Source organism: Coenobita brevimanus, chromosome 24 (genome assembly GCF_032717465.1).
Source record: "Coenobita brevimanus isolate Jiangsu-jjx chromosome 24, ASM3271746v2, whole genome shotgun sequence".
Classification (NCBI taxonomy): domain Eukaryota; kingdom Metazoa; phylum Arthropoda; class Malacostraca; order Decapoda; family Coenobitidae; genus Coenobita; species Coenobita brevimanus.
In genome coordinates this window covers 62,852,650-62,879,609 of record NC_136977.1, presented here as the reverse complement: position 1 = coordinate 62,879,609, position 26,960 = coordinate 62,852,650, and the positions used below count along the sequence as shown (strand labels likewise).

At 40.3% G+C, this 26,960-nt stretch overlaps 1 protein-coding gene across 1 annotated transcript; it reads left to right on the top strand.

Annotated features, from left to right (window-relative positions):
• The first annotated feature begins 315 nt into the window (after positions 1-315).
• Positions 316-26,960, top strand: LOC145393458 (solute carrier family 22 member 15-like). Its single transcript, XM_080267557.1, has 9 exons — positions 316-523; positions 7,101-7,246; positions 8,929-9,134; positions 10,050-10,271; positions 13,576-13,803; positions 18,716-18,850; positions 19,336-19,497; positions 22,622-22,868; positions 26,650-26,960. The coding sequence occupies exons 1-9, from the start codon at positions 343-345 to the stop codon at positions 26,854-26,856; spliced, it is 1,734 nt and encodes a 577-aa protein (XP_080123683.1). The 5' UTR covers positions 316-342; the 3' UTR covers positions 26,857-26,960.

The following is a 26,960-nucleotide window of genomic DNA, read 5'->3' as shown; positions in this document are numbered from 1 at the left end:
AATGGTCTGAGGTTTTAGCTGTGTAGGTTTGAATCCCTAACAGGCAGTTGGAAGTTCTTTGATTGTGTAATGACATATCTAGTGGCAGAGACCAGTTGTTGTGTAGGTTTGAATCCCTAATAAGCTGTTGAAAGCTCTTTGTGTAATTACATAATGGCATAGACCAGTAATCTAGCCTCAGACCCCTGTTCCTCACATGGGATGATGCACCATGACTCTACATTTGGATGGAAATCAAAGATTCCTATAGGTTATACACTGTATTTTTTAAATTCTTTCCTCATGGTACACTCTTACACTGTGCATCAGGATGACAGAAGAGAGTACCAGATATCAAACTAGATGATTCAAGAAGCTGACAAAATAGAGAGTGACAGAAGCCCAAAAGCTATGCAGAAACTTACAGTGGATGACGTACTGAGTGCAACAGGGCACTTCGGCTGGAGTCAGAGGCTGTACTATATGTGCATCAGTCTGCTTCACTTCTTCATAGCAAGTCATATGCTTCTTACAGTGTTTACTGGTAGGTAAGCATTCAGTTTTGGGCAACATTTGCATTTATGCCTTTTGCTTCGAGAGGGATTGCACAAGTTGGTGGAGGGATTAGGAAGGTGGAGGGTTGGCAATTGTTTCTGCTTTCTTAATTTCTGGGAATGCAGTTGGGCTTGACTACTAAAAATACTATAATTTTGACAATGAATAATATGGTATGTACACTTATATAATCACTGGTAAGAGTAACAGATCTTATGTACTTTTTTTTGTTTGTTTGTTTGTTAGTACTGTATTGTGATGAAAATTAGCTTCTTAACATTTTCATCATAAATACCTGTACCATACTCATTTTAGCTCATTTTCAACAATTCATCCAATTTAACTTAAATTTTTTCTCATCTGTAGTTGATCGATCGACACCTTAGGATTGTAGCATCAGCCACCTCAGTACTATCCACCATATACTCAACACAGTCAGGCTGAGGGGAGAGGTACCGGTACTTATTTCCACAAAATGTGATGATTACTGTATAACTGCTCCAAAAGTTTTTGAAAATCTAGAAGTGGCTATGCCTGAAGGACAAAGCCAGGATAGAGATCATCTTTGACCAGAACCAGCCTGATGCATCTGCAAGGAATATTCTATTTTATCCTTTTTGGTGTGATACCAGTACTGCATGGTTGCCTGCTTTAATCTCTTCATGCTTTTTTCACTGCTTTATTTATATACGTTCATATATATTGTTTATGTTTCTTGTGCTTCTCCAGACCTTTGCTTTACTTCACCTTTAAGGCAGGGGACCCAGTGCAAATGCTTTGAACAAAAAAAAAAAAAAAACTACTGTATCAAGATTGTATTCCATGTGAAGTGTATGGTAACCTGCAAATTTTAATCCACTGCTGTATGCAAGCCATCATAATTTACTGTCAGAGTCTGCAGAAAAGTCAAGCTGCACCAGCCTTGCTTTAAAGCCTTGTTCCATTGCATTTTGTGATTCATGGAGGAATGAAAGCAAAACATCAGTTGTGCCAAGATTCATATGATGAGCAAACAGAATTTTTGATCATGCTGTCAAATTTCTCTTGGTACTGGGACAAGCAAGCAGCAATAAGCCATTCAAACACTTTTGAGCAGGTGGAAGTGTGAGATATAGGCCTATGGTTGGAGATAGATGGCAACACCAGACTATTAGGAATTTGAATTACATGAGCGACTCCAGAAGAGTTAAAGGAGCTCAGTGCATTACATTCATGGTCTTAGTGCCAATCTGAATTCTGTTCACTTTTTTCTTCAGACTGTATCCCCTCTTGCCCTATTCCTCACAGAAACCCCAATCTCTTCCTTTACAGACATATCCCTATTTAGTTTTCCTGGTTACCACCTCCTCACAAAGTTCATAACAAGGGTAGCACCTGTTGTTATGTCAAATCTGAATAGGCAGCTGACACTATTTTGAATTTCACATCATTTTACTTTGATTACTCATAATACAAGCTAAGTTAATAAAGTGTAACCAAATATATCTGTACAGTTTAACCCTTCCCCAATGCGTCTTCTGAATCCAGCATATTTGACTCCATATCCAAACAGTTGACCAACTTTGATATCACCCTCACCACTGAAATTACCGTATTGGGTGATTTTAGCATCCATAATGTACAACGGTTGCTGCATTCTGCCAGGACTGACGATACTGGTCTAGAGTGTGAGCTGTTTGCAGAATCTTTTTAATCTCACACTATTGGTAAAATGGCCAACCAGAGCACCAGATACTCCTGACCATAGTGCCTGTTTCTTGAACCTATTCTTAGTAAATAACCCAGATCGATACAGGATAGAAGTACAGTAAAAGTCCAATTCTTCGGCATCCAATTCCCCGGCAAATCTGACATTTCAGCAGTTTTGAGAAATAGTCCCATTTAAGAAAATCTCTGATCGTTCGGCAGATTTTCCTAATTTTTTTGTCCTCTCTACTGCTGGGGACTTCTTCCAGCAGTAGCAGACTCCAATCAACCCCTTCTATTGTACATATGTAAATAAGGAACGTACTATAAGTTTAGGTAAGTGCATGTGAACTTGTAGGCCTTACTATACCATTACATTTATATACAGTCTGTTCACTAATTTCTTTATTTTTCATATTCATGTATAGTACTGTATTCATTACAGTATTGTACAGTATCAAACAGTATACAGTACTCTCTCCAAACACATTTGTAATGATATGAGCAGTGATGATAGTGTTCACCGAAACATATAAGGTACTGAGTGGGTAGGGTTTTTGATAATTCGGCAATTTTGATTTTGATTTTTCTGTACTCCACATACACTCCTCAGCAGTCCCATCTCCACCGCTCTTACTCTTGACTTTTCATTTTCATGCCATACCATAGTCTCACATCCATGTGTTAAAGTTGGCACTAACACTCCTTCATGTAAGCCTCGTTCAGCTGCAACACTCAAGCCTCTGTTTCTTATCAAGGCCTTCATTGCACCAGCTACTCTTCTTCCTTGTGTCACTCTACTTTCAACTGCTTTTGAACATTTTCCTCTCTTTTCTATCACTGTACCTAGGTATTTGAATTCTCTCACCAGTTCCAGACTCTCTCCATTCACTGTAACATTGCACTGGGAGTCACCTTCTCTCTCAATAACCATCACTAATTTTCTACATTTAACCTCAAGGCACGAAGCTCCCAGACCTCAGCAAAACTCTGCACTAGCCTACCAAGTTCTTGTCCGGTACTTGCAAGCAATACTGCATCATCAGCATACAACAAATATGAGATATTCCATCCATCACCATTCATTGCCAATGCATTCCCTCTCTCCATTACTCATGTTTTTACTTCTCTCATCTCCCCATCCATTATATATATATATATATATATATATATATATATATATATATATATATTTTGTTCTTAGTAATGCCCAATGATTTTGTCTGCATAGAAGAGAGACTGCTGACTTAAGGGATTTAAAAACCATGGGAAGAGTTTCTGCAGTACTGTATTTTTCTAGGGCAGCGGAGTTACAACATCTCTCTCCTCAGCTGATGGTTGTGATGGGAATGATCCTTCACTACCATGGTACGTGTTGGGTGGTTAGCATTGGCTGTACAGCACCACCTTCTTTCAAAGGTGCCAAATAACTAACTGTTACTGACTTAAATGATGTACAGTAGTGCATGAAAGTTACATGTCTGTTATCAGGTCTGGAATAGGTTTCTAGAACAGTACTTAAAATTGCTTGACAGCGAAAATGGTTAAGAAAAAAATCACTGACTACTCACCATGTAATAATTCAGCAGCCCCCTGTAGACAGTGCCTCACCAGGGTCAGACCAATATCCTTCTCGTGGTGAGGTGCAGAGAAATGTGAGGAAGTCTGGCTTCTACGTGGACATCGCAGCCGCTCCACTCAGGGTGCACAGCACTACCATGTGTAGGTTCCTCGTCAGTGCCAGTGCAGCCCCTTAAGTCTCCTGAATGGACAAATACCATAGACAACAATGTGCTGCTCCTCTGTTTACCTGTTTTATAATTCCATACCCCGAAGTAAAAGGTATGAAGAGCTTTGAAGGAAATATGAAGAAAGGAGGGGGAGACTGAAGGTCATGGAGGGCATTAATAGCCAACGAATAGACAGTCTGATTTTAAACCTGTCAGTTCACTGGCCTCTCCAGTGTGAGGTGCCTGAAAGCTATGAATTTGCCTGCTGGAGAGGTTCATGCAGCAGAACCATGATAGGAGAAAATAAGGGGATTTTTCTCTTCGAGCCCTTCACTCACTCCATCCCCCATTCCTTTAGGCTGAGGAAAATGAGAGGTAGGGAGTCGGACCTTAACTCAGAGGCTAGAAGGTGCCAACTAAAGTGAGAACAAGTAACCATTACCAAAGAAGTGGAAACCATCATCTCATGAATCAATTTCTCATACAGTGATCCCTTGGCTCTCATGCATACTGTAACTAGTACTGCACCTAGTGTGTAATAACAAAATTGCTTGATAACAAAAGCACAGAACCTATGGGAATTATCCTAACTGGTACTAGGCATCCCACTTCTAAATCCAAATTTTCCCCGTGAAACATTTTAGACTCACTAAATACATACTGTTATGGTAAGTATCAGAAACACACATAGGCATGGTCAGGTTAGTAGAAAATGATGAAAAGAGCACAGTAAGGAGAAACACCATACAGAGACCTGAGATGGGCTTGAGGTAAGGAGTGGAGAGTTATGGCTTCCACCATCTGGGATTAACTCCTTGAGTAGGTCCCCATCTTTGAATCCCTCAAAGCCATCAGAAACCACACATTTTACACCATCATTGTTGGTAGAAACCAGCTAAAGTAGGGCAATAATGATGTTGTTTAGCTGAAAAATGCACATCAACAGCAGGAGAGCAGATTTTCATATTGCAGTGATAACGAAAACCTGCTATAACCAAGTGTGCGATAACCAAGGGATTGCTGTACGGCAGTCTCTTCCCTTAAAGAGGCAGACCTTAACCACTTCACACAGATGACGTATTGCTTTCTTTATTCATGTTTATTTTAGACAATGTTGCTCTGTTTAGGATAGGAGGAATACTGAAGACTTAGCACTGTCATAATATAGCTGTATGGCACTGTAGGGGTAGAGGTAAGATAAAGGCCAGAAGAAACTTGTAAACATCAAAAAGAGAGGTAGAACAGAAGAGCAGATGAGGACAGGAAGGAGATAAAGACAACAAAGCCCCATTTAGTCACTCTTATGACAAGTACAGATATTGGGGAAGTAGTCTCCCCCCCCCCTTCCCCTGGGAGGGGGTTCTGTACAGGAGAGACTTTTCAAGCTGTGGGGTTTAGATGACTCCTTAACAACCCAGTGAGTATAAGAAAGTTTTCCCAAGCTGAATAAAATAATGTGGAAGTTGCATTAATAAATCAGTGCATTATGTTAAAGCTTGCAGGTAGTGTTAGGAAAACAAGCCTGAGTTACAAAGCAAACCAGATTAGTCTTATGATTAACCCAGAATGGAAAGCACTAGCATAGTTCCAGGAATGAATGGTCCCAACTGCCACAGAAATGGAATCCAAGACTCAGGTAATAAAATGATTTAGAGGATATATTGGAGAAAACTCACAGGCCTTGTCTCATTAAATCTTGTGTAGAAAAATGAAGTAGTGAACTAAGGCAGCAACTTTCAGACTTCATGGCCCTTAGGAATGGAAGTGAGGTCTGTTAGCTCTACCACTGAACATGGAAGTTAGAAATTTACAGTGAAGACCAAGATTGCTTATAACTGGTCAGACCCAAAATTAAAATGTGCGTGAACTGGTCACAGTGAATTGCAAGAGAGCTGAGGTTTTCCAAGGTTTAGATTGGAATGACTCAAAATCATCTTTACTGATAAACAATGAGGGAGAGGAAATGGGAGCCAGGTTAAGTCAGGGGAGGAACTTGTGTGTGGCCTTTCATTCAATCCTGAAACCCTTATCCCTGGTGCTATGGTCGCAAAAGTATTGTGGGAGTTCAGATTCAGATTTTGGAAAAGTGAAAGTCTGGGGTAGGGTTGTGAGAGGCAGACTGGAAAAGACCTGGAATGAGATCATAGAGTGTGCCTTTAGGGATAAGGGACTGAATAGGGAGGCTGCCAGAGATCGATCAGTGTGGAAAGCTGCCATTAGGTGACCAAGGCCAATGCATGCAAACATGTTGGAGCCTTTATAAACGATACGATGTGTTTACAGTTTACTCTTGCAATAACGGACTAATAGGAAGGATGCCTGATCCGATAAGGCAGATAGTCTGTTACAATCGATGGTCCCCCCCAAGGGGGAATTTCAAGCACACGTTTGAAATAATTTTGTACAATAGCATATTCTAATTTTAAAAAAATGAAAACAATACCCATTTTACACCATCTTGGCCCATAATTTCACCCTATTGCATCCTATTTCACATGCTTGTCACCGTACTTCATGACTTGTACAGTATTACTATACTGTACAGTAGTCTGTTATTACAACTCAGCAGTCATGATGGGGAGAGGGCAATTTCAGGCTAGGCCGGAGTGAATAAGGTAGGAAGTACACATAATGCGCCCCATTTAATGGATACTGTTTGCTATAGCTGACGGAAGTTCAGTGGCCTTTTTTGTGTCCGTTAATTCTGATACCTAGTCCACCAAGGTCGATTAAAGCAAACACCTACTTATATATACATATACAGTATTACAACCTTAGTACAGTACCGTTAAAACTAATGCACCTGCATTAATACCATATGCCAATTATATTTTCCTAATAGGTTAGAGAATATTAAAGTTTTGTATTTTATCAAGTACACTATATAGAACAGACTTGATATTTATTACTGTACTGTATTCTGAGGTATGCAACCCTGTGTATACATGATATATACATACAGCCTTCATTCATTCTCGAACTACAATATTAGGCTGTACAGTACTTTGAGTTGGTGTAATTTGCCACTATAACCCTGTAGCTTGTTTCTGATAATGCTTCTTTTTTATTATTCATTCGTTCATCATCTAATCCAGTGTTGCCCCTGTTTGTGATTTCTAATGCCTTAATCCTGTTTTGTTCTCTTATCAGGCCTGGAACCCTCCTTTGTGTGCTACCTCTCAGACAGCAATGGCAGAGATCACAATAATTCACTTGCTGGGGCCTGTGTTGACAATTCTCCAGCCAAGTGCCAAAGTATCATCTACACCACACATTACCAGTCTTTTGCTGCCGAGGTGAGAACTAAAGTGCCTGTACTAGAGGAGACGGAAGTTTGATTGTCACTGGAGTGGGGAGTTGGGAAAGGGAGACTCAGTGACTCTTCTCTCCAAGTGGGGTTGATAAAGAGGGTTCAGATGATGGTGACTGTACTGTCGAGATAAAACATTTAACAATAATTTGGTCTTTTACTCTCTTGAAGGTACTGTACATTCTGGATGTTGTATTATCAGTTTTAAGTGCTTGTAAATAGTATTATGTAGGTCTGGCTTCCCAAACAAAGTGGACTATTTCATCTGCATATTTCCCTGATGTACTTTACCCCATCCTATTTAAACTGTACCTTCCACATGAATAACCACACATGCTCACACTCTTTTTACAAGCATTCTGTAATGTGGATAACACAGGAAACAAATTAAATGAGCATAAGATATATGTTGTCACAAGAATTTTTCCACTATTTATTAATATGCATATACAGTAGTAAAGTGAGGGAGAAAAAAAAAAAACAATCTGAAGCAAGAAGCTATTTTTTTCCCTTGGACAGAATTGGAGACACACATTGATATCGCATGGTTAAGGAGCCTCTACCCCTCTGTTTCTCCACAGCAACCACAGTGATGGCAGTTTAATAATACAGTAATTGGAAGGATGGCAACATTTATTATAGTCTTCTGGGATTTGGCAAGTAAAATATGACTGAAGGGGATTCCCTTGGATTGGAGAACACTTCCAAAGCACTCACTTTCACTTGAACTTTGAGGATATTTTTATTTTATTGAAACATAGAGGAGTCTTTGCATCCTTCTCTACAGTCAGTGGCTGGATTGAGATGCATTTTCTGGCCCCACAGTGCTTAGTATTTGTAAGCAGCTAGGGGCCAGCTTCCTATGTGGATGTCTCCACTATCTCTGTATGGGGAACAGGTACAAAAGTACTTGATGCGGTAGCTGCATGGCCCTTTGGTTCAATGACCTTCCTCGTGATATGGTGTGGTGTGACTTCAGGAAAGTGTCTAAAGTCTACAGGAGTGAAGTGTCTTCCATCTGAAAATTGTTAGTGAATGACATGTGGGCAGGGCCACTCCTGGAGATGTTCCTTCATCTAAAAATGAGAGTTTTGGGTTCCATTATTTTTTCCACCATTATCTGCAACTCTGTCATAGGCAGTCATTCAGTTTAAGAGGATATGTTGATAGGTAAGAGGTAAGTAAATTGTTCCAGTATTCATGTTAATGGAATTTAATGTTTTTGTTGTTGCTTAATCCCAGTCTGTCTGGCCAAGCAGACCATCAGTTATAGGTAAGCAGCTACTTCTGTGGGGCCATCCTATAGGCAGAATACAATACATCTACTGTTCAGGGAACCATTGCCCCCTTGTGGAAGACAGCACTTTGCTAGGTTCAGACCATGGTCCTTTCCATGGAGAGGTACAGGGAAATGTGAGGAAGTATGACTCTCTGGTAGATGCCGCAGCTGCTTCACACAGGATCACAGCACCATCATGTGTAGGTTCCTCTTCAGCACTAGGACTGGCAATTCAAACCAAACTGGAAACACTGAATTTAATTTTAGGAAGTACAGTAGTTTTTATCCATATTACTGTATTGTAGTACTGTACTTTTGTCAGTATCTGTATTCCAAATAAAAATCTGTATTCTAAATAAAGCTGCCATATGATTTTGCTTCCTCTTCAGTGGGACCTAATCTGCAGTGAAAAGTACAAGGTCGCCATGGTGCAGTCTGTGTGGATGGGAGGAGTGATGAGTGGGGCTCTCCTGCTTGGAGGAGTAGCAGATACTGTGGGGCGCCTCCGCACACTGATGGTGGCACTTCTTGGCACCATAGCATTTGAAGGGTTCAGTGCCTTCTCCCCCACTTATCTTATTATGGTGGCCTTGAGGTTGGTGTTAATTTCTTCAGCCCTTGGGTGTGTTATGTAGGTTTATTCTTGTAACCTCCAGCTAACTGTATTATCTTCATGGGAGCTGTCTTACTGTGAGGGCTATATTCAACCCTTTTAGTTTTAAAAGTCTTTCCTGAGCTTAACAGACTAATCTGGAGACAGCTTGAATAGACAGAGAAATTCATCATCGGTCTGAAAGCATTAACTGCATAAACAAGACTAAATATTTTCTTTACTGTGCTGCTGCTTTCATTCTGACATCTCTCAATGTGATAATATAATACATGCAGTCAGAAATGTGTTCTAATTTTTTTTTTTTTTTCTGGCACTGTAAACCAAGGGAAACAGGAGTGGAACTTCAACAGGCAATTTTTTCTGTGATCTACTTTGTACTGGGGAAAAAAAAAAAAAAAGAAAGAAAAAAAAAAAGGCAGCATATAATGAGACCTTGCTGTACACTGGCTAGTTTTATCTTTACATAAAACACTGTGTATGTTTACTATACAGTAGGATTTCTTAAGCTCATAATTTACTATACAGTAGGATTTCTTTAGCGCATAGTTTACTATACAGTAGGATTTCTCTAGTTCAGGTTACAGTACTGTACTCCTTACTGTACACCTCAGATCAAGAGATTTCATGAGAGAGTTAACCAGAAGATATGATAACTTTGGCAAACAAACCTTACTCCTTCACTAATGGGGAACTAATCATAGGCACAAATTAATATGGGGATACGGTTGCCACTTATATCCACAAACTAAAACATATTTCTCAATAATAATGATATTAGAGCAAAGAAGTTGCCTTTTTCTTTTGTATTCAGAAAACAGGAAAAATTTTTCAGAGCATATTAGATTTTTCTTTAATTTTGTCTATACTGTAAATGTTTTAATTTCTTTCCCCTCCCAGGTTCCTTGGTGGGATGTGTTGTGCCGTAGTTATCCTTGTAAGCTTTGTCCTGTCCCAGGAACTTGTTGGATCAGAGTGGCGTAGTTTCTGTGGTATCTGCCTTGGAATGTTCTTTGCTGTGGGTATAGGCATTTTCTCTGCTCTGGCTGCAGTTGTCAGTACGTGGAGAATACTTACAGTGATATGTTCAGTCTCTGGAGTAGTATTCCTCCTCTTGCCATGGTAAGTTAGATTGTTGTTAGTAAGTAGTATGACATTTCTATGAGGGGTTGTGTGCAAAGGAAGTGGAGAATAGAGTGGATCATGGAAGAGAAGTGGCTAGTGCTATGAGGCTTTGATACAAAACCTAAGTCTGAATATGGAAGCTGCAAAAGGATTGCTTGAAGGTGTGTTAGTGCCCACATGAACATTTGGGTTTGAGTCTTTGGTATGGTATGCAGATAGGAAATCCATTGCAAGTAAGAAGCTGGTGAAGAGACTAGTAAAGAAAAAGAAGGCTGAGATTAAGGATTACATAGATGGAATATGTTGCCAAGAAATGTGACAATGACAGAAGTGAAGGTTCCTGTGATGTGGCTGAAAATGGGAAGGCCACAGGTGTTGATAAGCTGTATGCAGAGATGCATTGGAGACAATGGAATGAAATGTTTGTTACAGATATGTACAAAAGCCTCAATTAGCGAAATCAGACCTACAGAACCGAAAAAGACTGTGACTGTCCTTCAGCAAGAATAAAGGTGAGTCAGGTGTGTGCACAAACTATCATGGCATAAGTCTCGAGTGTTGCCGGAAAGATTTATGGAAGAATTATCAGCAGTGTGAAAGTAAGGGGTATATCAGAGGACGTGGTGAGTGGTGAACAGAATGACTGTTAGAGTGATCGAGGATGCATGGATAAGATATCTGCAATAAGACAGATAGTGAAGACATATGAGAAGAACATTATGGTATTTATGGCATTTATGGATCAGAAGAAGCATACAACAGGGTAAGCAAACAGGAATTATGAAAGGTTTTGCATATGTATGTTATGGATGGTATGCTGGTGAATGCTGTAAAGAGTTTTAATGGTAGTGAAGCATGCAAAAGGGTTGGTGGGCATCCAAGTGAATGGTCTAAGATCAATACTGGCGTGAGACAAGGTTCTGTGAAGTTTCCATGGCTGTTTACATATATTTAGGGTAATAAGAGAGGTGTAAGCATGAGTCAGGGAGAAAGGGATAGCATTGGTACAGGATGGTGAACAGTGGAGTGTCTCAAATCTGATATATGCAGATGCAGCATTGCGCCTTGCAAATAGTAGGAAATGAGTTCAGTAAAAATGGTGCAGAGTTTTTGATGTCTTTGAGCATCATGTTTGAAAGTAAATTTAGATAAAAGTCAAGTAACGGTTGTTGAGAGAGAAGGTGATTTCTAGTGCTAAATTATGGTGAATAGAGAAAGGTTTGAATTAGTGAGAATGTTAAGTACCTGGGTAGAGTGACTGAAGAGAGGTAAATGTGCAAAAAGTGGAAAGTGGTGTGCCACTGGGAAGTAAAGTGGCTTGTGATTTGAAGGCTTTGATAAGAAACGGGGCTGAGTATAGTGGATGTGAGAGGATTCCATGAAGAAGTTATAGTGCCTGCTCGAACATTCGGGTGCGTGGCTATGGTGGGGCATGAGAATGAAAAGTCAAAAGTAAGAGCAATGGAAATGTGGCTGTGATGGAATGTGCGTGTGGAGTTTGATGAGACTGGATAGGATAAGGAGAAAAGTTCTTTGTGAAAGATGCAAATTAAGGAATTGTGTGGACACCAGAGTCAAAGAAAGTTTGCCTATGGAGAGAATGGGTGTGAATAAAGTAGTGAAGAGGGTAAATCTGGGCAAGTTTGATAGTGGGAGGAAGCATGGTAGGTCCCAAAGAAAAGTGGGTAGATATAGTAAAGGAGTGTGTGTGAAAATGAGGTATGGAGAGGGATATGGCTCGGGAACTGACACTGGATTGAGCTGGTTGGAAGGAGTGTATGACAAGAGTTTTGCACCCTTGTTCTTTTCCAGTGAAGTGATGGTTGTCTGATTGACTCTGGCTGATAGGTGGTATGAAGCACTTAAGTGTGGACTTGTGTGCCCTGGAGGTAGAGTCAAAATTTTGAGGGCTTGAGTAGCAAGTAAATGAAAGTGTGGTCCATTTATATGGGTAGACTTGTTAGTCTCTCTCTCTCTCTCTCTGGACCCTACCTCACCCTCTCCAGGATTTGGAGAAGAGGCTTGGATGATGATGTAGTAAATCATGCCACAGTTTTATGATAAGGATGTTATGAAAAAACATCCACCGCATAATGATCTATTGTAATAAAGTCAGTCATAACATGGATTCAATAGGGATGTGTTTTTGGCTGAGAGTCACTCTCTGAACAGTCTAAAAACATGTTTGCAATAACTGGTTGCTATTTCACTTTACTGCACTTCTTTTGCTGTTTATACCATCAAAAATAAATCTAAAAACAAGTTTTATTTCACTTAAACTGATTGATATTTCATTTAAGTGCACATGCTGCCTGAACTCCCATATCCACACTATTGTTCCACCATGGACACTAACACAACTGACAGTTACAAGTGGAAAGGCCTTCTTTGAATAAAAGATGAATGTAAACTTGCACGTTGGCGATTTGTTTCCATTTTTGAAGGCTCTAACATGCTTGCATGCATCAGCCTTTTCCACCTAATGATGGCTTTCCATGCTGCTCAGTCTCTGGAAATTTCCCTATTTGGCTCGTATTCATGAGGTCACACTCATTACCTTGTCCGAGGTCTTTTTTGGTCTGCCTCTTGCAACCCCACCCCCAGCATTAACACTTCTCACTGTATGTACCCAATTATCATCCCCCATCATCTCCACATGCCCAAACCATCTCAATCTACCCCCCTTTATCACAACACCAGTACACTCCAGTCTCATCCTGCCTTTCAACTCTACCATCATAAACCTGGCTCCCCCCAAGCCTCGCACTCAGGGACGCACTGCACATCCACCTAATAATTGCCAGTTTTGTATGTTTAAGCTTGCAATTATCCTCTTCCTTTATTGCCCAGGTCTCATTACCATACAGCGTTACCCTCCTAACACATGCCACATACAAAGATCCCTTAGCATGAAGGGAGAGCCCTTTCAGTGTCAGGAGAGGCAACATCTCCCTGAACTTCTTCCAACCACTCCTTGCTCTAGCCACAGAGCTAACTCCAGCCCCATCTCTAGCACATAACATGTCTCCCAAATAACAAAACAACTACACACTCAGGAGACTTACTAGCAAGTTCATAGACATAAAATTCTATTGTATATTGAAAAAAGGTCCTAACTTTTTTAACTGTGTGAGCTATTTATTGCATACTTGTTTACTGTATAATGAAGATTGCTGATCTGTTCATTTTTTGCCATAATTACTTCATAAAAGTACACTTGTACTGCATGATGTAGAAATCAGTTTTAAGAAGAATGGTCAAACTGCTTATTATTAAGAGAAAGCAACTGCCCTTTTTGCAGCTACGTGCCTGAGAGTCCACGGTGGCTAGTTTCCCAGGGGCATCTTAAAGAAGCTAAGCAAGTACTTGAAGGTATGGCCACGCTCAATGGCACACTGAATAATTTACCTTCACAGTGGGAGTTATCTGCTACTGGCACAAAAAAGAGCAATAAGAAGGCACCAGGCATCAGATTACTCTTCAGCCATCCCTATGTCACTCTTCTTGTTATCATTCTCATATACTCATGGTAAGATACAGTTTCTTAGAAATTCATTCTGTAACTAATAAGAATCTTTGTCATTTTCCAGGTCAGACACAGAATACTTTCCATTAATAGTATTAAAAGTAGTAGTATAGTTATTCATCATCATCATGACCTCCTTTTCCACCCTAGGACAGGGTGAGGAGTAGCAGTGTAATAAATAATAATCATAATCACAACCTTGTTTCTCATGTACATTTTAGGTAGATACTGGTGAAATTTGAACCATGGCTGCCAGCTCTCTTTCAGCACTTTTATATGAGATGAATGTTCCAGTTGCAATCCCCCCTCCTTATTTCTCATGGGATGTGAAGCAGTATGCAGCTTTTGGTTTACTGTTCTTGTCAGTACTGTACAAAGAGAAGGCATTATTACTGCTCATACAAAGAAAGGGGATTTTTAGTTTCTCAGTTTCACTCATTTAGCCATGTTTTATGATCAGTATCAATACCTCCCATCTGGGAACCATTTGACTGGGGATAACCATGGTTAAACTGCCTCCAGGTAATTTTGTCCTTATATACCCTCTCTTACTCACTACCTTTTCTCTTTCTCTTCTCTCACCTATGTCTTGGTCCAATCTCCTGTACTACTTAACCTTTTCACTTTGGGGGTGTGTTTTTGGCTGGATGTCCCACACATGGGGATTTTGAGACATATGTGTATATAAAGATAATTGCTTTGATAAAATATTCCACACCAAAAAATAGACCATAATTTCCTGAGTAAAATGATGTCTAACATCATTATTTTACAGATATTTTTATGGCAAATGCTCAGACGAAGTTGCGTCCATGTGTATGTCACCTCTGTGATCCAGACTTTTACGTGGTCAAAAAGTACAGAAATCAAGTCACTATTGATGACCACTGTGTGCTGGAATGGTCGGGAACTCAGATTGATGGAGACTCTTTCCCACTAGCGGCCTCTTTGGTTGCATTTATTATATTTCAAGTGGTCAGGTTAAGAATGGCAGCATGCCAAAATGACAGGGCCAGTCTCCAACTAGGCCAACCCAAGCCCGACCTTCACAATTTCCCAAAATGCTTCTAGGGTTTCACATTAAAAACTACTAGGTAAGCTCTACACGACCAGTTCTCAAGGGTTAAACAAACAATAAAATTCGAGTGGGAGGAAATGTGTATTAACAAGACCAAAAGGTAGAAATCTTCCCCAGCTACTTGCTTTACAGATTAAACATGAATCATTTGGCACGTTGTTAAAAAAAAAATATATGGTCCTAATATCAAATCCACAAAACTTAGCTCCTTTGTCCCAGGCCAATATGTTTCTTCATAATCGTCCCTCTGAGCACATGGTTCACTGGTCCAGTCCTCTGCCATTCCCGACCTTGACTTCCACACTGGGACCTCAACCTCCACACTTCAACTTTGACTCACTCACTGGTACTTCGACCTCCACACTTGGACCCGCTAGAAGTTAATATGAATAATGAATAACTATTCTCCCCAATGCAAGTAATCCCTTCACATGATCAGGAAAGTCTCATAATAAAGAAACGAGTTACAACACTCGGCATCTCAAGTAATAACAGAAGAACACATGGCACTATAGACACATGTCTGCTCAAAATAATACTTATTGTAGAGATAACATGGAAGTAAAAGTACTGTAACAAATACAGTAAGAATGAATAACTTTAACTTTAACCATGAAAATCATCACTGCATCAATATCATTGTGCCTCACAAAGTAACTATGTGAACATTAATTCACAACATAGCCCTAATAAGTACTGAATTGCAAAGTCATCCCAACACATTAATAAATAATTCACAGTTCCCAGGCACCTGATATTTGGCCCACAAAAATCACACATTTATCTGAGACTCAGACAGAACTAGCATTCTCGTATTCCAGTTACTAAATAATAATACAAAGTACATTACACAAATACCTGTATATGGGAAATACCTCACTATTCAGCTCAAGAATATAGGGGAGGTGAGCTGGAAACTCGGGACTCGCTCTTCCAATGGCTAATGGCTTCACCGATACACACTTCCCGAGGAACGACAACACTTGATTCTACCCCGAGTCTATTTTTTTATTTCATCACTATTATCACTCGTGGAGTATCACTGTTCGCGCTTCAACATATCAGACATAATATCAAATTACTTACAGAATTCCTTGGAGGGGGGAGGGGGTAGGATGACGACAATACCAGCCACCCGTCACACATCACGGCCAGTGAGCAAGTGAAACACACCAAAACTGTGCGATGCAAAGGGGGAGGGGGGGATGACGGCGTACGCAATTTAAGATTTTATTATTACAGACTCGTGATAGACTCAGTGTGATGTCTTTCCCCTTACAGTTGATTACCCCCCAAAAATGACATTCTCTAGTTACAATAATTACAGAACAACACCTCTCTTTTTATACCCTTATATCGAAAAACAATAAAAATCATCGTGCCTTACATCACTTTGCACACGCGTACATTATGCTGGATTACGTGACCAAAGGCACATGTTCCCATCCACTCACGTTTTTATATTATAAAGAGACTTAATACCAGTAAATTACAGTTGGAAAAAAAAAAAATGACTTAGCAACTAGGTAACTTAATCTATGTTCTGGTCATGTCTGCATGGTAACAACTATGTCTCAGCCACACTCTCTCACAAAACTGAACTTTTGGTCATATAAAATGAACTAGATACAACTCGTTATCACTTCCAGGCACTATACATGGTGCCACCTCTCCATGCCATCCCTCGTGCTACACGGACATCTGGTAGTGCTCATGACTGGAATGTCACTCAGCCATATTGCAGAACTTCTGCTTATCAGAATTCTTTCATTCCCCGAACTGCATCCCTCTGGAACTTGCTTCCCCAGAGTTGTTTCCCTCCAAACTTCAACCTACAGCTGTTCAAGTCTGTTACAGATATTTTATGAACAGATGACACCAGTAATCTGGTGTATGGATTATTTTTTTTATTCATTTGTTTTTCCTTCCTCTGTTCTATTAAAAAAAAAAAAAAAAAAAAAAAAACTGTGTAGGTTTTTTTTATTATTTATCTGCTAGGGACTGGGTGATGTGCAAGTGGAGAGAAAAAACATGACAAAGGGAGAAATTATTAATTGCATGTCCAGTGAAGGGAGCCACACACTCACAATTCAAGTTCCTGGAATCCTAACGCCACCTCTCAAGCATAGCCATCCACACACATATGAGCTTCATATTACCATGACATAGTCCAATAATTCTCTCCAAATAAAAAGGGAGGGGGGGGGGGCACAAGACCCATCATGCACTCCTCTCTTCAAAATTCATCCAACCAGCTTTATCCCCTGTCAGTTCCTCAGCCTCTTCAACCTCCATACCTCACATTTTACACACTCATTTATCAACTCTTATCCACGTTTTGAACTGTCATGCCTCCTCCTACCATCAAACTCATCTACAAGTATCCTTTTCATTATCCTATTTACATAAATTCTCTTGACCAAAGTATCTAAGCATGTTCTCTTCATTTAGCCTGTCCACAGGTTTCCTGACTACACATCTTTCACAAATTACATTATTTCTTATCCTATCCACAATTTACACTTCTTGCATATTCCCCAATAACTCTGTGTTCACATGTCTGACCACTGAATTTTCTTTTTCATGACTCATCAAAGTCTCAAACCAGTATGTTAATGTTGGCATTAAAACTCCTTCATGCAATACTGTTGCAGTCACCTACCGCAAATCTCTGTTTCATATCAAGGTCTTCGTAGCACCGGCTATTTTCCTTCCCTATGCTACTGTGCTTTACACTTCCACTGCACATTTCTCTCTCCTCTCTGACACTGTACCTGGGTTCTTAAACTCCCTTCCCAGTTGAAGGCTTTTTCCATTCACCTTCATATTACACTGAGAATTGCCTTCACTCTCAGCAACCGCAGCTCTACTTAATCTGCATTCCTTTCCAAAGATGATACAGACACCAGCAAAACTCACCAGCCTACAGAGATCTTTTTCACTACTGTATTAGCAAGTAACAGCATCATCTGCAGAACATGATGTAGATTACAGTGCCGTAACTATTAACTCATTATTAGCATTTAAATGAATAACTATATAAGCAACAAATGAAGGAAATTGCCGAAAATGTGAGCAGTAGTAAGGAGGCGATGGAGGATCCTCCCCTCACCATCTCCCCTGACTCGCCCGCCGCCGTCCCCTCCACCTCCATTGCCCCACCTGACTCTCCAGCCGCCTCCCCCTCCACCTCCACAGCCCCACCTGCTTCACCTGGCATACCTGCAACCCCCACCATAATGACTGTTGCTGCATTCTGGAAGAAATGTAACATTCGACAGGCCGTAAATTTCTTCGTCAAAGCCTGGAATGATACAACACTGGCAACCCTTAAACAAGCGTGGGGCAGCGGTGGGGGCACTCTAAGTGTGTTGCCACACCCTGAAACCCGTTATTAAAGTCCATCAGGCATGTTGTCTACTGTTGTTAAGGTGACTGACCATGTTTTTGTTAGTGTAGCCATATCTGTAGTGTATGTCTGAAAAATTCTCCCTTTATTACATCTCTAAGGGTAAAAACAATGTCAAGGTATGAGGGGATACTGCCCCTATGTAATTTTTCCCATAAGATAATGTATTCACAGTGCACGAGGACCAGGACTGCCCATCCACTTGCATACAGTACGAGCTTACTTTACTGAGAATCAGTGTTGTTACCATCGCCATCATCATCATCATGACTTTTTCTCTCATCTAAGGACGGAGTGAGGTAGTGTCCTACACTCCTCATGGAGCACCACTGGATTAGAGGGTGAATAAATGAATGAATAATCAGTAATAGAGGATGTGATGTAATGATAGTATTGTACTACTGTACTGTATATTCCGTTTGAAACAGGTTTGTCAACAGTGCTACCTACTATGGATTGACCATGGCGGCCAGTGACCTTGGAGGTGATGTGTATGTTTCAACAGCTCTCAATGGCCTTATTGAAGTACCAGCTGGACTTATTGCCCTGGCCATCATTGACAGGTAGACTGAGCTCACAATGTAGTTGCTTTACTAATACAATCATCATCAATAGTCTGAGGCAGACCATTGCAGGATGAAGGCCACTTCATCTTTTTTCACCCTGACCTAGCAAATCTGAAAATTTAATTTCTGTGTTGTTCCCTCTATTAATATCCCTGATTTTTCATGTATTATATCTTGTACAGATGACACTACTTACCTATATTCATTTCTGCTTTTCAGCCATAGTGATTTTTTATTTCTGTTTTTGTATGCTCCTGTACACAAAAAGCTCTCTCTTTGTCATTACATTTTATTCATAATACTGTCCATTCCTTCCCAAGCAGTCTTAAGTACTTAACAAGATCATCTAGAATGGATGGATAATTCTTTTTGCAGACTGCTTTATCAAATACTGTACTGAGTAAGGAGAACTGTTGTCTATAAATAGGAAATGCACTTTTTTTTGTTTTTCTACATTAAGAGAATGCGTTCTAATTTGTCAGGCTTGGACGCCGGCTTACACTGAGCGGTTTTATGATCCTGGGAGGCGTCACCTGCCTGAGTATTCAGTTTGTGCCGCAGCATCTGGTTATGGTCTCTACTGGTTTGGCTCTTTGTGGGAAATTAAGCATCTCGGCTAGTTTTTCCTCTTGCTACATTCACAGGTAATGTAGTGTGTGTGTGTGCATGTGAGAAAGCAATACAAAACTTGCAAAATCACTGCACCAGGTGGGATGCAAACTTAGGTCTGTGTGATTGCTAGGCATACACATTACGTTTGAGCCAAAGAGCTTATACAGACCCCATTATATATAAATTAGAGAGAGAGAATGGAAAAAACATACTAAACATCTCCTCACTCACCCATACACATACACATGAACATGAAGAATGAAGATGTTTAGTGGGGTGGAGTCCCATTGAAATCACTACCATATATATGCAGTACAGTAAGGGTGGATGTATACTTGGTGTATGAAGATGAATAAGCACTGCTGAACAGACATTTGTGAATGTAAGCATACATGATCCCATGTGCTCCCGTGAGCATTTGTGAATATTATGGGACCTCCATAGTAGAAGAATGCTTCAGTATCCCCGCTGTAATCATTCACATACCAAATATGGAGGAAAGAGAAGGCAGTTACATGTGCTGGATTTACAGTAGACCCTCACTATAACAGATTAATTTAGGGAAAGCCAGGTTCTTTAAAGCAGCATTTCAGGCACATTTTTGAAAATAAATAAGTATAATAGCATATTCTTGTGCTAAAACTGCAAACTATACCCATTTTATGCATACTTAGTCCATAATTTTGCCCATTTGCAGCTTACTTCATATCCACATCCCTGTCATAGTACTTCCTCATGACAAGTACAGTGTTACTATAATCTGTTATTACAACTCAGTCACAATGGGGAAATGCCAGTATCAGGCCAGGTTGGAGTAAAAAGGGTAGGAAACATGTATTGCACCACAATGCACCCCATTTAACAACCAGTGTTTGTTTTAGCTGACGAAAAATTCTGTGGGCTTAGTGGCACTCATGAACCTGTGGATTGCAAGCCACAGCTCAGGCTGGGAAGCTTCGTGTTGCGAGCCACAGCACAGGCTGTGCATCACTGCTAACTACCTACATTCGCAAGTGTTTATTCAGACTCATATGCCATGTGTAACTCCACCCTAATGCAAACAAAGCTGTAACTTTGGCAGTGCGGTGGGGAAGCTGATCAGCTTACCACATGGCATGTGTCTGCCTCCTGTGCATCTTTGTGGGGAGTAAATTTTCAGTTTTCCCTACTCCCTTATGTAATGTTTTATACAGTAATTAGATTAACAATCCTGATGTCTTTAAATTATTGTACATCATACTGACATGGTTAAGGATGGTGAATATCGGTGGTAAGACACAATACAGGCATACCTCGATATACGATACTCCTAGATGCAATACCCTGACTTAACAATGGGGGTAGAAATACCACCATACCCCGCCTAGCCATGGCCAAACTCCAGTTTAACGATGGGTTTTCAGTTTTTTTTTTTACCGATTTTGATGACATATCAGACTAAAATTGTCTGTTTAGGTTGATTTATAAACAGTGTTTGGACTTAGATTAATGTGTTTTAGCCATAGGTGGGGTGAACATTGTCATTTTGGGGTACATTTTACTAAGTATGATTTTTTCCAGACTTATATATGACGATTTTCAGATTTTATTTGTTGGTTTTACCGAGTTATTTACAGGCGTTAGGCTTAGGTTAGCTTCTTTTACAGCTGTTAAGCCATTTAGATTGGCTTTAAACTTGTTTTTGGGCTCATTTGGGTGGGTTTTGGATTTGGTTGGGGGGGGGGAACCCAAAGCTGAAAAACACATCCTATTATTTTACGTTAAATCTACCTCAATATACGATACCCGCCTATCGATGGGTTTTTACCTAACCAACTGCATCATGAAGCCAGGGTATACCTGTATAAGCAAGTATAAAAGTTGCATCATTGGTTATAATGTAATGACTAATTTATTTCCTCCTCTACATAAAAGTAATGGACCATATACATGATGATTGAGGAATATATGGCACATTGCACTCACACTAACTTGTGTTTATGATTTTCCTGCAGCGGCTGAGTAGTTAACATTGCTGATTGCAAAGCTGCCGGCCTGTTAGTGCCCGGGTTCGAATCCTGGTGCAGGCAGCTGGGGACACTTGATTCAGGTGTCATTCCATCCTTTGTGGGTTGGTAGGTAAAATTAGTACCTTTGATAACACCTAGGAGAGGTAACTGTAGCGACATGGATGATGCAGTGATCTTGTATCCCAGGTTATTGGGTGAGTAACCCACTACAGGCTCAAAGGCCTGTGTTAAGGAAATGATCACTGCAGCTAAGTGCTTCATGGTGTATGCTCCCCCCTTTACCTTTACTTTATCTTTGTTTAGTTGTAAGAAAGTCCTTGAATCACTTATTTACAGTGTTACAATACAGTATGATAATTCTGTCAATCTATTCATCAGAAGCCAGACACCACAATCTTGTAAGGGTTGGCCGTTTGTCTTTAATGAACTAATTGGTAAGATAAAACCTCATCGTTAGGCGGGGTATTGCATATTGGGGCACTTTTAACATGTATTTCAATGTGGGCCGTTTAGCCTTGGGTTTCCCCCCAAACCAAGTCCAAAACCCACCCAGATGAGCCCAAAAACAGGTTTAAAGGCAATCAAATGGCCTAACAGCTGTCAAGGAGCCTAACCTAAGCCTAACACCTGTAAATAACTCACCTAAACCAACAAATATAATCTGAATATCATCAAATATGTCTGGAAAAAAATCAAGCTTAGTAAACTGTACACCAAAATGACAATGTTCACCCCACCTTTGGCTAAAACTCATTAACTGAAGTCTAAAAGTGGTTTATAAATCAACCTAAACACACAATTTTAGTTTAAAATATCATCAAAATCGGTAAGAAAAATCAAACCCCATCGTTAAACTGGGGTTTGGCCATCATTAGGAGTGGTATGGTGCAATTTCTACCCCCATCGTTAAGCTGGGGTCTGGCCATCATTAGGAGTGGTATGGTGCAATTTCTACCCCCATCGTTAAGCTGGGGTACCCCATCTAGGGGTATTGTATATCGAGGTATTACTGTACATACTGGGAAGTACTTAAAATACAGAATGAATGCAGTATATTTTAGGGATTGCCCTGAATGAACTCTTATGGTTGGGAGCATGCTGCTTGATTGATATAGATAAAAAACAATGACATCTTTGTTCTCCCTAGTGTGGAGATCTTCCCCACAGTTATAAGGAATTCTGGGATGGGCCTGGTTTCGGTGGCAGCCAGGGTTGGGGGTATGTTAGCCCCTTTCATCTTGATGCTGGGTGATGTCTACCCCAACCTCCAGTTTTCTGCTCTTGGTCTCCTCACGCTTCTGGCAGGCCTTATCAACCTCAAGCTGCCGGAGACCAGAGGAAAGTCAATGCCAGAGACAGTGGCTGACATACTGGCTTTACGAGACAGTACTCATGTGAGTTTATATGGTATTAATTTCATATTGTATTATTTTTAAAGACTCCAACATGTTTGCATGCACTGGCCTATATGGTATCAATTTCTTTCAGAGATCTTTGTTTTGTACAGTAATTTTTCAGGTTTCATAGTGTTTGCTACCCTGAAAAAACTTGCTGAATTCAGCCTGTCAAAATTTAAGATGAACCCCTTTTGGAGAAAATTGTAATTTGGGTCTGGTGATCTGCCGAGTTTTTACTAAATTTTTTGTTATTTCTCCCACTTTTTTGACACTGTTGTTTGTATATTATTTATTAAAAAACAAACAAACAAACAAACAAACTGGGCCTGAAGTTTAGGTTAACATCCCTGGTGGGACCAAACATTGTAGATTCCAGCATGCTCGTGATGAAAGCCTGTTGTTTTTATTTAAATATTCAGTTGTAACTAAACATGAGCATTTGATTCAGACTGCTATAAGCATCCATATTCACCTCTGGCTGCATTTTTTTTTTCTTAATATAAAAGGACAAAACAGTACTCAGTGTTTACAACTGATAAACTGACAGTGCAATGGAAATGGACTTGGCCCAGTGATTTCTGTTCATTGTACATAAGGAGGAAAACTTTAGGCCTTATATGGGCAATTAATAATATAAAACTGTGGAAAAATGAAAGGGCTGAACAATCAGTTTGGCCCAGAATATCGTGGGCCAAATTCAGTGGCTGACTCTGAACTCACCAAGGGCCAACAACATCACAACCAATCCAGTTATTGTGTAGGCCCTTACTTCAGGATATTTGAGTTATGAGAAGTATGTAGAAGAAAGTGGTAATTTTATGAGGCAAATATATTAAACAGTACAGAGACTGCAAAATCCATGAATAAAAGTAGTTAGGAGAATGTCAGTGAGATTGGTGCCCTCAATATTCATTTAAATCTGCTCTTACTCATTCATGAATGCCCGAATAATCTTTTCCTATTACATTGTACTGTTTAATCTCCTCTTTAAGTTTTAATGTTACTATTTTATGCTTGGATTGTGCATTTGGATGCTCTGAATGTTTCAGTATGGTTAATACTCCTTTAAGTTTGAAGTAAGCACTACTCTTGATGTGTAGTAATTGTATGTGCACGTGAAATGCAAATAAATGAAACGTTTAACATGTAAAACTTGAGAAACTGCTGTACATTTTCAGGGTCTAGCGGCAGTATACAAGGTCTACTGATAAAGTATCCGACCTTAGGCTCCAAAAAAAAATAAATAGCTATCCTGTTGAGCTGGCACACGAAGCTCCCTCAAAGTAGGCCCTTTCTGACTTGACACATGTAGCCCAGCGTTCTTTCCACTGCCTGAAACATTTTTCAAAGTCGATTTTCAGTATCTCCTGTAGGCGCTTCATCGCATTCATCATGACTTCTTCTCTCGTCTCAAATCTGGAATCCTTCAGCAGAGTTTTGAGCTTGGGGAATAACCAAAAGTCGCATGGAGCCATGGTTATAGAGTAGGGAGCCTGCTGGACCTACGGGATGTTGTGCTTGGCCAAAAATTCTTGAATTAGTTGAGAAGACTGGACAGAAGTGTTGTTATGGTGCAGCTTCCAACTTGTTGCTTTCAAAAGGTCTGGAATCTTCCACTGAATTACATCACAAAGACAACTGGTATCATTGAGATAGTAATGTTTGTTGACGGTCTGATCTTCTGATGCATATTTGTGATGCAAAACACCATGGTATGAAAAAAAGAAAAAGTCAACATGCATTTCACCTTGCTGCAGGCCTGTCTTGCTTTTTCGGGGCAAGATGACCTTGCATGGCTCCACTGGGACGACTGTGCTTTGGTTTCTCGGTCATACCTGTACACCTAAGTCTCATCTCCAATGATATCAATCTTCAGAAATCTGGATCATGATCTGCACACTCCAACATGTCTTGAGTAACGTTCATCAGCAGACAAAGCACCTGCAGGAGATATCGAAGACTGACTTTGAAAAATGTTTCAGGCAGTGGAAAGAACGCTGGGCTACGTGTGTCATGTTAGAAGGGGCCTTCTTTGAGGGGGAATAGTGTCCTAGCTCAACAGGTTAACTATTTATTTTCTTAGAGCCTAAAGTCAGATACTTTCCGAACAAACCTTGTACTGTATAAGGCTCAGTGGACTTTCAGTAAAATACACCAGCCAGGGCGATGGACTTTCTAACTGATCTTCTGCTAAAAAGGGTTCAGAAATACAGTACAAGACCACAAAATAAGTGGCTCATTCCCACAAGGTCCCTCAGTGATGAAAATATAGGTGGCTTGCATGCAAGCTTGATGTGTCATACAAGGAACAGGTATTACTGTCCATCACTGTTATATATGCCCCATCTCCAGTCTGAAAAAAGGGAAATGTTCCCCTAACCTAGGCCTTATTGGACCATATAGCCCTGCTAGGTGACAGGAGGGTGCTACCCCTCCCGGCATGGCAGTCCGACGCTCTACTACTGAGCCACCCTGCCCCCAACCCCAACCTGAAGGGCTTAGAATTTGGTGCTAAAAAAATTTGTTACGCACTGCAAGCTTTACAGGATAAGAAGTAAATAATATTGGGATAACAGGTTTTTAAGATGCAAAATTTGACATTGGTGGTTATGGAATATAAACAACCCAGGCTTCTCGATATGATGGGGTCTCTTTGGTGGATACCCGAACACTGCTTGCAAGAAAGGAATTTATAAAGACACTGATGATGGCTATAGTAGTTGTAGTAGTAATCAGTAGTTGCAACTCCAAGTTTGAACTAAAATACAAACCCAGGAGATTGCAGGCTGAAGTTTGTTCCCTCCAGCAGTCAACCAATCATCTTCAGGGGATAGGGAGGGAGTTGAGGGGCATTTGCACAACCAGGTAATGGAGCTGCCCAGCCATATTAGTGCCACTGCATGAAGGTGCCCCTCTCCAGCACCAGTTATGCCAGTACTATCAGAGTTCACTGCAGGAAGAGGGGGGGGACTGTGTGTGCATTGCTTAGATACAAATTTTTCATTTGAAGGTCTCACTTCTTCATTTTGAACCTGTGTGGACTAAACACCAGTGTACTGTATGTGTGAGAAGGTTCATTTATGTGGCATCATCAGAAGGCTTCTGCCCCAGTGGGTATCCCTAGATGCAAAGGAAGAAAATGTAGTGTTAATAAAAAGCAGTTTATATTAGCTTAAAAAAAAGTACAGTATGTAACAGGAGTGCAGAGTTATTATTATTATTTTTATGCATTCATTTATTTAGTTATTACAGTAAAACCTCGATATAACGGACTTCAATTGACCGGAATTCGCTTTTATCGGAATTAAGGAGCTACCGGACTGAATTCTTATACAGTATATCAGAAAAAGTCCGATAAAGCCAGAAGCAGTCCGGTCTGTCTGACCACTTCAGCTATGTTCATCACAACAGAGTAGATAAAAAGACACATTTATCAGTGTACTGTACAGTACAGTATTGTTATGTATATGATACCATTTGATTATTGTAGTGAATGTATAATATGGTACAGTACTATAGTGATGGTGAAAACAGTTTAGCAACCGTTCGTGTGATCCAGACTGATGTCTGATATACCGGAAAAAGTCCAAGATAGCAGGGGGCAGTCCGGATATCGCTTTTATTGGAATTTCGCTTTTCTCGGAAAGGCTTGGGCCCCAGTTTGTCCGTTATAGTGAGGTTTTACCATATTACTGATACATAACACTGTTATTGAAACCTCACCCACTATCACATTTTTTAAATCTCGGTTATAATGAGTATCTGATTTTTTCAACAGGATGCTGAGCGAAGGAGCAAACAGAATTACAAGTACAATAAACTAGAAGATGTGGAAGGAGGAAGTGGTGTGGCTGTGGTTGGTTTGGAAGATGCTGGTGATGTGGGAGAAGGGACAGATTTTGGGACACGTACTCTACCTCCCCACAAGAACAAGGGACACTCCATCGAGGATCAGGTTCCTCTACTTGATGATGAGGATTTATGACTTGTATAGGATATGGAAATTATAGATATTAACGTACTGTCTATCTGTCTATAGCCCGATGCCCTAATCCCACAAAGGGTGGCTACAGACAAAACACCTCCAAG